The sequence below is a fragment of the Dipodomys merriami genome, unplaced genomic scaffold (assembly GCF_024711535.1).
Source record: "Dipodomys merriami isolate MVZ:Mamm:240054 unplaced genomic scaffold, mDipMer1.0.p SCAF_7, whole genome shotgun sequence".
Classification (NCBI taxonomy): domain Eukaryota; kingdom Metazoa; phylum Chordata; class Mammalia; order Rodentia; family Heteromyidae; genus Dipodomys; species Dipodomys merriami.
Genome location: NW_027206290.1, coordinates 31,284,807 through 31,295,895, shown reverse-complemented (window position 1 = coordinate 31,295,895; position 11,089 = coordinate 31,284,807). Strand labels below are relative to the sequence as shown.

At 52.3% G+C, this 11,089-nt stretch overlaps 2 protein-coding genes across 6 annotated transcripts in view; one reads left to right on the top strand and one right to left on the bottom strand.

Annotated features, from left to right (window-relative positions):
• Positions 1–864: 864 nt before the first annotated feature.
• Positions 865–5,152, top strand: Psrc1 (proline and serine rich coiled-coil 1). Of its 2 annotated transcripts, XM_070006196.1 has the most exons (8): positions 865–1,091; positions 1,415–1,486; positions 1,577–1,634; positions 2,926–3,367; positions 3,690–3,852; positions 3,939–4,187; positions 4,677–4,767; positions 5,065–5,152. In XM_070006196.1, the coding sequence occupies exons 2-8, from the start codon at positions 1,468–1,470 to the stop codon at positions 5,066–5,068; spliced, it is 1,026 nt and encodes a 341-aa protein (XP_069862297.1). In that variant the 5' UTR covers positions 865–1,091; positions 1,415–1,467; the 3' UTR covers positions 5,069–5,152. The 2 variants fall into 2 exon arrangements, with proteins under 2 accessions (XP_069862297.1, XP_069862298.1); XM_070006197.1 differs by lacking the exon at positions 5,065–5,152 and having other exon boundaries at positions 4,677–4,771.
• A 157-nt stretch (positions 5,153–5,309) lies between these two features.
• The window catches only part of Celsr2 (cadherin EGF LAG seven-pass G-type receptor 2), a 29,273-nt gene continuing 23,493 nt past the window's right edge, over positions 5,310–11,089 (bottom strand). Inside the window, exons 30-34 of one of the 4 annotated variants that reach the window (XM_070006192.1) lie at positions 10,928–11,016; positions 10,635–10,823; positions 10,307–10,477; positions 9,959–10,193; positions 5,310–5,399 (exon numbers count right to left, since the gene is read on the bottom strand). In XM_070006192.1, coding sequence (XP_069862293.1) covers positions 5,366–5,399; positions 9,959–10,193; positions 10,307–10,477; positions 10,635–10,823; positions 10,928–11,016 — 718 coding nt within the window. In that variant the 3' untranslated portion in view covers positions 5,310–5,365. Of the gene's footprint in view, positions 5,400–7,927; positions 9,629–9,958; positions 10,194–10,306; positions 10,478–10,634; positions 10,824–10,927; positions 11,017–11,089 lie in introns of those variants that run through there. The other 3 variants (XM_070006193.1, XM_070006194.1, XM_070006195.1) reach the window with 3 other exon arrangements.

The following is an 11,089-nucleotide window of genomic DNA, read 5'->3' as shown; positions in this document are numbered from 1 at the left end:
GCCCCTGGGGGTTCCTTTCCCCTCTGCTGAATTCCAAGGCTGCTGTGCATTCGTGACAGGCACATCTCCCTCCAGCTGACCTCCACTTTGCAGACAAATCCTAGGAAGGAAACACACCCCCCCCCCCCCAAGGCCATAAATCCAGAGAATGGGAGCTCAGGCTCTCTGTTTACAGCACGGCTCCCCCGCCTTCCTCTTTGTACAAGAAGCTCTATTACCTGGCGGCCTAGGCCTGGGCTAGGGGCACAGGGTACAAAGCTTCAATCTCACAGTTACCTTCCTAACCCTAGAACCCCGAGGGTCCCCGTGGCACCGATGAGCGAATCGAGGTCGGGGATCGGGTGAAGCCCAGCCAGCCGCGCCGCTGCCGGCCTGCAGCCTCCCGGGCTGGGACGCCAGGAAAGGGCAATGCGGTGTGGGACCCGCGGGGAGCCTCCCGGGACCTACGATACAAACGGTGGGGAAAAGCCACACTTTTGAGGAAACCGAGCGAAAGCCGCGCTTTGTGTACTGATGCGCCCCTGGGAGCGGATCTCCGCCGGCAGCACGTCCGTGTCGGGGTGAACAGCCACGTGCCACTCCCTAGGACCGCAGGAGCGCGGGGAAAGCTCCGCAGGGAGGCGGAGCGGCGCCCGCGAAGGACTTCCAGCGGCTGGGATCCACGAGGATGGGGCGGGCCGAGGGCTGGGGCGGGGCGCGAAGTCCACGCTGATTGGCTCGTTCTCCGGCGCGCCGCACGGCTTCCCGCCTGGAAGTTGAAGGAGGGACTCCTGGGCATGCGCACGTACACGCAGACTCCGCCCACCTCCCCGGCTATGGACCTATTAGATGGAGGCCTCCGACCTCTCGGATGGAACTCTTGGATGGACCTATTGGGGAACCGCTCTAGGGTCGCTACATCTTCAATCCACCCCTCCCTCCTGCGGACTATCGGGTGGCAGCCCTGCGCGGCCCCGCCCCCTGAGAATCCACCAATGATTGTGTGTATGTGGCAAGAGTGGGTGGGACCTGAGAAATTCGAAAGAAGCCACGCCCCCTAAGAGCCGATTTCCCGGGACCCAGTTGCAAGAAGAAAGCGTCTTGCGTGGAAGGTAAGGCGGGGGTGTGTGTGTGGAGACTGGCTGTGGGTTGGAGGTGTGGTGCAGGTGTGGTGCCGGGGGCAATGGAAAGGTGACTTAGAAAGAGAAAAACCCCGGAGGATAGTAGTTAGGAGGAAGGTGGGATTTACAAACCAGCTGGGCCCGGGAAGGGCGGGATCTCACTGTACCTTTCGCGGGAGGTCACCGGGCGGGTGAGGATCCTGGGTGTCTGCTTTTACCCTCGGCCTCCCGCCCCCTCCCTGCCTTGCACCTTGACTCTAGCTGGGGCCTTGGGCAGGATGGGATACCTGAAGGTAGGTGTGTTTTCTCTCCAGCCCAGGTGTGAGCTGACTCGCTTCTGCTACTGAGGATTCTGCTCGCGTCTGCTATGGAGGATTTAGAGGAAGGTAAGGGAGTCCTTCTGGGAAGATTGAGGCTCTGAGATGGAGGGCCTGTCAGGGACTGAAGGCAGGCATCCACTTTTCTTTTCCCTCCAGATGTCAAGTTTATTATGGATGAGACCTTGGACTTCGCAGGGCTGTCTCCATCTGATAGGTATCAGTGCCTTTAGGCTTACTTAGTCTCCTCCATCCACACCCCTTTGGCTCCAACTCTTATGGCTAAATTGCTGTTAGCCTCTGGAGTCAGTGTTGGTAATTTAGCAAGGTTTGGTGCACTCAGGGTTGGTGGGCTCGGGCCTCATTTAGTGAGGAGAAAAGAGAAGCTGGAGTGAGATTTCAGAATATTAAGAAAGGTAAATGCACTAGATATGGTAGCGTGCATCTGTAATCCCTGCACCCACGAATCTGAGGCTGGAGGATCATGAGTTTGAGTCCAGTCTGAGCTGCATAATGAGATCCTGTCTCAAAAAAACAAAAACAAGTTGGATGCTAGGGGCCCACTTCTATAATCCTAGCTGTTCAGAAAGCTAAGACCAAGTATCCAGGTTCAAAGCCATCCCATGGGGGCTGGGAAGGTGGCTCAGTGGTAGAGTGCTTGCCTTGCATGCATGAAGCCCTGGGTTCGATTCCTCAGCACCATATAAGCAGAAAAAGCCAGAAGTGGTACTATGGCTCAAGTGGTGGAGCACTAGTCTTGAGCTGAAGAGCTGAGGGACAGTGTCCAGGCCCAGAGTTTAGGCCCCATGACAGACAAAAAAAAAAGCCATCCCATGCAAGAAAGTCTGCAAGACTCATCTCCAGTTAACCAGCAAAAGTTGAAAGTGGAGTTGTGGCTCAAGCAATAGAGTGGTAGCCTTGAATGAAACTGGAGTGGTAGCCTGAGAGAAAAAGCTAGGGGACATGTGCCCAACCCTTCAGTCCAAGTCACAGTACTAGCACCAAAAATTTTTTTTAAAAAGCATTTTTTTTTGGGGGGGAGGGCTGGTTGTGAGGCTTGAACGCTGGGCTTGGGTGCTGTCCCTCAGCTCTTCAGCTCAAGGCGAGCGCTCTACCGCTTGAGCCACAGTGCCACTTCTGGTTTTCTAGTGGTTTATTGGAGTTAGTCTCATGGGTTGGCTTTGAAACTGATCCTCAGATCTTGCCTCCTGAGTAGCTAGTATTACAGGCGTGAGCCACTGGCGCCTGGCTATTTGCTATATCTTCATTCTGCCATTATTTCCAACATCACCATTTGCTAAAGACTTCTTGGACCTCATCACCTTGAGGCTAGATCTCGCAGCCAGAATGGGCTTCAGGATTTGGGTTGTGGCTCTGGCCCTGGGGCAGAGATTTTGATCCTGTAAAGTCTTCTGCTCGTGTTTGTGTGTGTGTGTGTCTGTGTGTGTCTGTGTGTGTCTGTGTGTGTCTGTGTGTGTGTGTGGTACCACATTTGTTTTCTGTCTTAGTCATGAGGAGAAGGACATAGCAGTGTTGATGACTCCAGAGAAACCACCCCGACGGGGCCTGTCCCATAGAAGTAACCCAAACGCAGTGGCTGCTGCCCCGCAGGGTGTGCGGTTCAGCTTAGGCCCTCTCAGCCCAGAGAAGCTGGAGGAGATCCTTGATGAAGCCAACCGGCTGGCAGCTCAGCTCGAGCAGTGTGCCCTGCAGGATGGAGAGAGCGCGAGTGAGAGCCCCGGGCCTCGCCGAGGGAAGCCCAGCCCTCGGCGAGAGACATTTGTGTTGAAGGACAGTCCTGTCCGAGACCTGCTGCCCACTGTGAACTCTTTGGCTTGGAGCACACCCTCCTCCAGCAGCCTGACACCCCAACTCCGGAGCAGTGATAAGAAAGGGTCAGCCAGGACTCCTCGAGTGACATCTGGAAAGAGGCCCTCCAATGCGAAGAGGGTGAGTTTGGAGGGCGTAGTTGCATGTGTACCCGAACAGTGTATGACACACAGAAGGCATAGAGCAGTTTTCCTCGTGGATCAAATGGGGATTGTAATTCTATTCCTGGAATTGGAATTAGATGAAATACCATTAAAAAAAAAAAAAGCATTTACTACAGTGTCTCTAGGGCTCTGAAATAATGGTGATAATATTGGCAGCTAAACTCTGCCTTCTTCACTGGGATCTCTACCACTCCTTATGGCTACTTCTGAATCCTTTAAATCAGAACAGATAACCCTCCAATCTACTCTTTTTTTCCCCCCCTCTCTGTCTGTTGCAGGAGTCACCCACTTGCAATCTGTTCCCTGCATCCAAAAGCCCAGCATCATCTCCTCTTGCACGATCAACTCTTCCACCCCGGGGAAAAGCTGGGCCTCCACCCCGGGGAAAAGCTGGGCCTCCACTCCGGGGGAAAGCTGGGCCCAGTGCCAGATCCACCACAAGTGAGACCCGGACAACACAGCTGTGGGTGATGGGAGGAGGAAAGAAATAGAACTTACCTTGAAATGACTCTAATCCTTTTCACCAGGCCCTCCTACCCTTGTCAGACCATTAATGGCTCCACAACCTTCAACCAGCAACTCTCAACGCCTGTCTAGGCCACAGGGAACAGCGACCAAGTCTTCCAGTCGACTACCTATTCCCTCGGCCATCCCCAGGCCTGCCAGCCGAATGCCACTCACCAACCGGAGTGTGCCACCTGGCAAAGGTGCCCTACCTCCCAATTCTCTGTCAACCAGGAAAGGGCTTCCAAGACCAAGTGCTACAGGGCAAAGAGGTAAGAAAGAGTGGACACAGGTAAGAAACCAAAAAAGAAGGAAATAGTCTCTGGCTCAGCTTCACTTCAACTTCCCAGAGCCACGGCAGCGACCACTTTATCCTCCTTACAAAAGATCTCTCTGTGTGAAGATGAGGCTGAGTTACAGAGAGAATGTGGAGCTGGGCAGAGACCAAGCTTTGATTTCCAAGCACTTTATGATTTGTCCTTTGGAGAGAAGCACATTGCCTTTATCTTTTATTACTTTGTGTGCATGGGTGTGTGTGTTTTATTGTATGATTAAGGTGTTCACTTCCAGCTTTTTTGCTGGTTAATTGAAGATAAGAGTCTCATGGACTTTTTCTGCCTGGGCTGGCTTTGAACCATGATCCTCGGATTCATCCTCCTGGATAGCTAGGTTTACAAGTGTGAGCCACCAGTTCCTGTTACTTCTTTTTGAGGCCACTGAAACTTATCACTAACTCATTTCTTTTGTTAACTCTTATCAAGCTGTTTCTCAGCGAGCAAATCTTCCTGTGGCTAGTGCCACTCGAAGCAGTCTGCAGCCCCCCAGAAAAGTTGCAGTCCTGGGACCTACTAGGTAAGATGGGTCCTTCCACCCCCATTATCTGGGCTTCCAGACTTCCAGGCCACAGCGTCCTTGAATTCGAGATGAAAAGATGGGGGTGGAGGGCGGTGACAAGGATCTCATATCTTTTTTTATTTTTAATTTCTACTGTAAGGTAATGTACAGGGGTTACAGTTGCATAAGTCAGGTAATGAGTACATTTATTTTTGAACAGTGTAAGGGTCTCATTTCTTCCCATTTCACGGGGACTTGAACTCAGCTTGATGACAGATGAGCACTTTAAAGCAGTTCCTCCTTTTGTCTTTTCAGGTAAAGCAATCAGGACAGCAAGTAAGAATCCAATAGCAAACTACTACAATCACTGCCTGCATGCACCTCTACCAGCAGGTCCAGATTCTAGCACATTCTGCCCCAGTAACAGGAAGAATAGATACTGCCAGAGCCAATCCCCTGGGAGTAGAGACCATGGGATGGGGTAGATTGAGCTGGAGGAGACTCAAACTGTCTGGCACAGAAGAAGATGAGAGGGGAAGAGGTCACCTCCTAGTTATGAAATGGAAAATGAGAAATGCAGGCAAGTGGCTTGTCCTCTTTACCTCCAGTCTTGGGGTCAGTCCTGAAGAATCGTCATCTTCTTCCCGGGTCTGTATTCAGTAGACATTTTACCACACATAAATATGGTATTCCACATGTAATCCAATCCACATAACGGCTTCTATAGCCATTCTCCCTGCCCTTCGAGGAAAGATTTGGAATCACATCTTCCATTGTTCTCAAGCCTGTTTGGAGAGGCGAGGCAAGCACTTGCTCTCCAGAACTTGTTTCCTGTGAATTCTGTGACTCCTCACAAACCAGTTGATGAAAAATACCAGTCTTCATTTTTAAAAATAAAGTGAATGTATTTTTGTATTTTTTTGTGTATATTAAAGTAGACTTAACAGATTTGGAGTATACCTCTTTAATTCTAGCTAGGGAACCAGACAGAGGCCTGAATAGCTCCTAAGACTTCAGTTTTCAGTATATCAGGCTATGACTCCCTAACCTTCCCATTACCATTCAGTGGGAATAGACTTCTTTCTGTGGGTTTCTATATTATTTGAAGGGTCAGGTCACAGTTAAGGATAGCTTAATTCACAGTGCGTGAGGTTGTTGCTATTATTCATGCTAAACTTGAATGTCCTTTTCTGGTAAAACAGTGGAGCTTCTATCCAGGGAGTTCACCAGCTTCTTGTCTGCTCTACACATAAGTGAAGAGGCCTTTGGTAGTGTCCTGACCCCCTTAGTCAGAAGATGTTAGAACACACTGTCACATGCTATCTCCCATTATTAGTTTTCTGTCTTCTCTGTTCATTGCCCTACTAGATTTGAGAACTACTACTACTTATATGTGGTAGAGCATGGCATTATTTAGACAATGTTTGAGCACAAGTTGGTAGGTGTTTATAGAATAACCAAGATGCTAACAGATTTAGCTTAGGGTTGCTCTCCTATTTGTAGCTGTTGATTTTTGTAACCCAAATTCTATTTTTTTTTTTTTTTGGTCAGTTGTGGAGCTTAGACTCTGGGCCTTGGCACTGTCCCTGTCCCTAAGCTCTTCAGCTCGAGTGCTCTACCACTTGAGCTACAGTGCCACTTCTAGTTTTTCTGGTGGTTCATCCAAATTCTATTTCATTGTATGTGCACACACACACACCTGTGCACGGGACTCAGGACCTTACTGTGCTCTTACTGGGCTGGGCTTTTTCTGCTCAAGGCAGGCAGGCACTCTTCTACTTGAGCCACAGCTCCATTTCCTCAACCAAATTCTGAATTCCTTAGGAGTTTTCAAAGAACTCTGTGTGGAACTAAGCAAAGGAAAGTGGACTGCCAAGTCTATGTCCACACATTGCTCATAAGTATGCCCATGAGGTGCCTTCCTCAGTCGTGCGGAGTGAAGCGCCCCTCCCAGTCCCTGAGATTCAGCAGCCTTGCATACATATGTATGTTTGGTTCTGGAAAAATTCTAGCATAAGGAAAGAAAACTTTGGATGGGCTTCCTAGCTTTCTGCTGCACTGGGTGTAATGAGGAGAACCTTTTGGGCACCTTATGCCCTGGCTGAAGCACCTAGTACCTGGACTATCAGCTAGCCTGGGCACAGCCAACGGGGCAGGGGGTGGGGGTGGGGTGAAGGGCAAGGCTTGAGGACTGTGTGTACCCCCCATGGGGCCTTAAGAGGCAAACTCAGCAACTGACTTGTGCTATTGCCACCTGGTGGCCGGAAAGTGCATTTCCATTTTTGAGTTTTGCTTCCATCCCCCATGGCTTCCACTCCAAAATTGATTTAAAGAGCATTTTGTTGGCAGCGTTTGTCAAAGCTGCCTTTCTCGTCCAACTACCTGCTGGCCCACTTCCCTTTTGGCCTGCTTTCTATTTGTCATCCACTTCCTGCTCCGCCTCAGGAGCACCAACTGAAGCAGTTCATTGGCCTCTTGCAATACACCATGAACTGTTCTAAATACTTCACATGTGTTAACTCATTTAATCCTCCAAAGCTCAATTAGGCAATGCTGTTAGCATTGTCGTTTTGTAGGAAGAAAAACTAAGACACAGAGATTAAGTCCCTCAGTCTGGTTCTAGGCTGTGTGTTCACCATTACTACCTTACACTGCCCTGTGTTAACTCCTTTTCTAGTTTGTTCAATGAACCTTTGACAAACACAACATGGGACCAGCAGTAATGTTTCAGAACACTTAATACCAGTTTGAGCAGCTGCTTCATTTTCCAATGCAAAAAAATGAGAATGGTCCACACTGTGGGTGTTGGAAAGTACCTAGCCACTGGGTACCCTTAAATTCCCACTGGTCACTTAACCAGCTCCCCTAATCTACTGATCTGCCCCAAAAAACAAACTCTGCCTGGTCTATGCAGCCTCTCTAACCACCCAGTCCCCCCTGTTCTGGTGCAGACATGCTGCCACTCCTCAACTCTTCCTTGGGAATGCCAGGACTGGGTGCTGTGCAGATGGGGCTTTGTTGGGAGCATTGCTGGGGAGGGCCATAGGAAGCCGCTGTCAGCCAGTTGGTATCTGAGTTCCTACCGTCTCCTAATGGGATCTTCCAGGCCCTGCTTGTGTTTTGCTTTCCAAAATCTGGGCCTCTCCCAGGACAGGGCACCATGCAGACACACACTACCTGCACAGAACTAGTTTATTCAGTAGTATGGGGATGGAAAAAACAACAAAACTCTACCTTATTTACAGTTACAATCAAACTGTACAATCTGATGGTTAGTATCAAGTTAGCATCCAGCATCTTTGTATTTTTTTTTAAGTCAAGTCATCAGTAGTAAAAACCAGTTAAATTTTTAACCCTTTAAAGGAATTGCTGAGGGGACAGGGGACAGGGCAGGGTGAGAATCCATGGCAGAAACACCAGAGGCCAACCTTCCAAGAGGAACAGGAATACTTTTTTTTTTTTTTTCCCTGCCCATAAGCCTCTTTTCTGGCCATGTGCTCCGGAAGGAAAGTTCACGACAAGTCTGGAATACATGCTTGGAAGGTGAGGCCAATGAAGGATGGTTGGCAAAACAGGGGGAGGAGAAGAGTTGCGAGGGGAAGGGCTGCTGGGTCCACACCCCACCTGCCATGGCCACATCAGAGCCCCTGGGACTGGACACAAACCCATCCCAACACGTAAAGCAAATAAATAAAGATATATATATTAACTCTCTCTTCACAGGGGGCTGGGCTAGAGTGGGGAAGGGGCAATGCGGATCAGGACCTGGTCCTTTGAAGAAGAGAGCCAATTCCAGGAAGGGGTTAAAAATAGAACATGTCTCAGAGGCCACAGCAGGTCAGACAAAGTGGCATTCGTCTGATATGGAGGCGTGGGGGAGGGGACACCAGAACCCAGACTTGAAACGTGTGCTTGAGGCCCTTCAGGGCAACTGATCCAGCTCTGCGCCTCCTCTCTCCCCTCCCGGTCCCACCCCGCACAGCAAAGAAGCGCAACTTAACACATGACTGGCCTTCCCCCAGAGTGGGGGCAGGCAGAAGAAATGAAGCACTTTGGGGTCAGCAAACTGAGCAAACACCTGGGCTGCAGCACATGGCTGGAGTCCCAGGAAAAGGAGAGGGGCTAGGGTGGCCATCCCCTGCCTAGGGGTGCAGGCTCCCCTTAAAACGGTTCATGCAGCATTTGGGGGTCCAGGGGCACTGAGTCCTTCTGCCTCCTGGCTGGATAGGGCTTTTCCGTTCCTGGGAGGGTGGCGGGGGGCCGGTGAGGGGCGCCCTTTGCCCCCCCCCCTCCACAGCTGAGGCCTGCCCGGTGCAGCCCGCAGGGTCTGACGCCCCAGGTGCATGTGGCTTTGTCCTTTCCTTTTGGTGATGGCAAATGGGGGGGGGGGCAGGCCCCCTAAGATTCCCTCTCCTCCCAGAGGCACAGCAGATGGGAAACTGAGGAGAGGCTGGGAAGCTTCCGGGGAGGTCCTATCCTCTTTGGGAAGGGAAAGGGGAGTCAGTTTCCAGCGTATAAAAAAAATTAATCCCTGAAGTCATGAAGAGTGGAGATCCTTTTTAAAATTTCCTTTTTTTTTTTTTTTTTCCTCTTTTCTGAAAAACTTGGTCTTGGAGATGTTGGCCCCAGGGGTCCAAAGTGCAGTGAGTGGGGTGGAGGGGAGGGGCTTGGCACTAGATGGCCTTAGACCGACGCAAGGCCCAGGCTCCTCAGATGGACGTTTCGTCGCTGCTGCGGGCGGGCGGGCGGCGGGGAGCAGGGGGGCAGGATAAAGCACAAGACAGGAGTGGGGCATGAGCGCTGCTGGGGAAGGGAGGGGAGCCTCGGGACGAAGGAACCACCGGCCCAGGGTTAATGCAGGAAGTTAAAGAAGAGAAATCTGGAGAGGCAGGAAAGGAGAGTGGCAGAAAAGGCAGACAGAAGGTTAGCTGGAGCAGAGGAAGACAGCAGCGAGCAGCTTTCACAGAGAAGGAAACAGAAAAGCAGTCCCAGCTCCCCGCCCGCCCTCGGGCCACCCTGGGCTGAGCCCACCACAGGAAGCCCCACAGGGCACCCTAGTTTCTGGACACGTGAGGGACATGGACCATGCTCAACCCATCTGAACTCCAACTGCCAACCACAGCCACCTTGGGGGGAGGCCCAGGGGCCGCTCTGTCCCAGCCAGGATGGCTGCAAGTGTCACCTTGGCCACCCAACCAGCCCCACTCACTCGGAGCCTGATGAGTCCTCGTCCACGGTGCCTGCCTTGATGCTCATGGCGATGGGCATGACCCCATTCAGCTGCTCCTGGAGACTCTGCCTAGGTGGTGGGCGGGGAGGGGGCCCCATTCGGCTGCCCTCACTGGCTGAGGAGCCCCGAGAAGACCCTGTGCCCTGCTCCAGAGGTAGCCGCAGGAGGCTGCTCTTCTCGCTGATGGTGGGCAGACATTTCTTCTTGAGGATTCCTGGGGGGCCAGGAGGGTGGATACCATGAGGCCCCAATGGTGGGGGGGGCATCCTATAGGTCTGCAGTGGTCCCTAGCAGGGCAGTGGGGATAGCTGGAGGAGCTCCACTCACCTTTGTGTGGCTGGGCAGAAGGGCCAGGCAGGGGGCCCAAGGTCCCTTCCCGAGACAGGGCATCTCCATTCTCCCGTGGCCGTTCCTCAAGGGTCCCGCTGCCAGCACTCTCCTTTGCTGTGAGTCCAAAGTCTCCTGGCCAGGGGACCTTCCCAGGCCCTGGGCCTCCATCTGGCAGAGGGGAGACCGGGGGGAGAAGGAAGTAGATGAGCCCCAGAGAGGGGAGGTGGCTAAGTCAACCGTCTACCCGAGTCCTGCTCCCCGGGAAGTCCAGGCCTCTCGGGCTTCCACTGCCCCCCATAAGGCCAGAGCCCTGGTGTCAGCCCACCCTTGGGGGTACTGTGCAGGGCCAGTCTCTCGGCTCCAGGACCGATCAGGCTGTCCCAGCCCTGCTCTCCAGGGAAAGTGGCCTCCTCCTCTTCTTCCTCCTCCTCACTGTCTGATGAGTGGGTAGAGGCATAGGAACCACTCTGGTCATCTTCCAGGGACAGGTCACTGTCAGAATCCGTGTCGGGATCTGGGAGGTCAGGGGAGGATCATAGTTGGCCCACCTACCTCGGCACACCCACAGCAAAAGCCAGGCCCCTGCCCAGCTAGATGGCCAGGGCCTTCCATCCTCACCATGCTGTTGGTCTTGACCTTCCAGGAACAGGCCACCTGGGTCTCCCAGGCCAGGGGGCCCTTGGCCAGGGTTCAGTGTAGACTCCTCCCTAAGAAGATAAGATTGTGCTAGAGGGGTCAGTGTGGCCTCTTACCTTCTATCCCCTTATTTTTCTCTCCCCC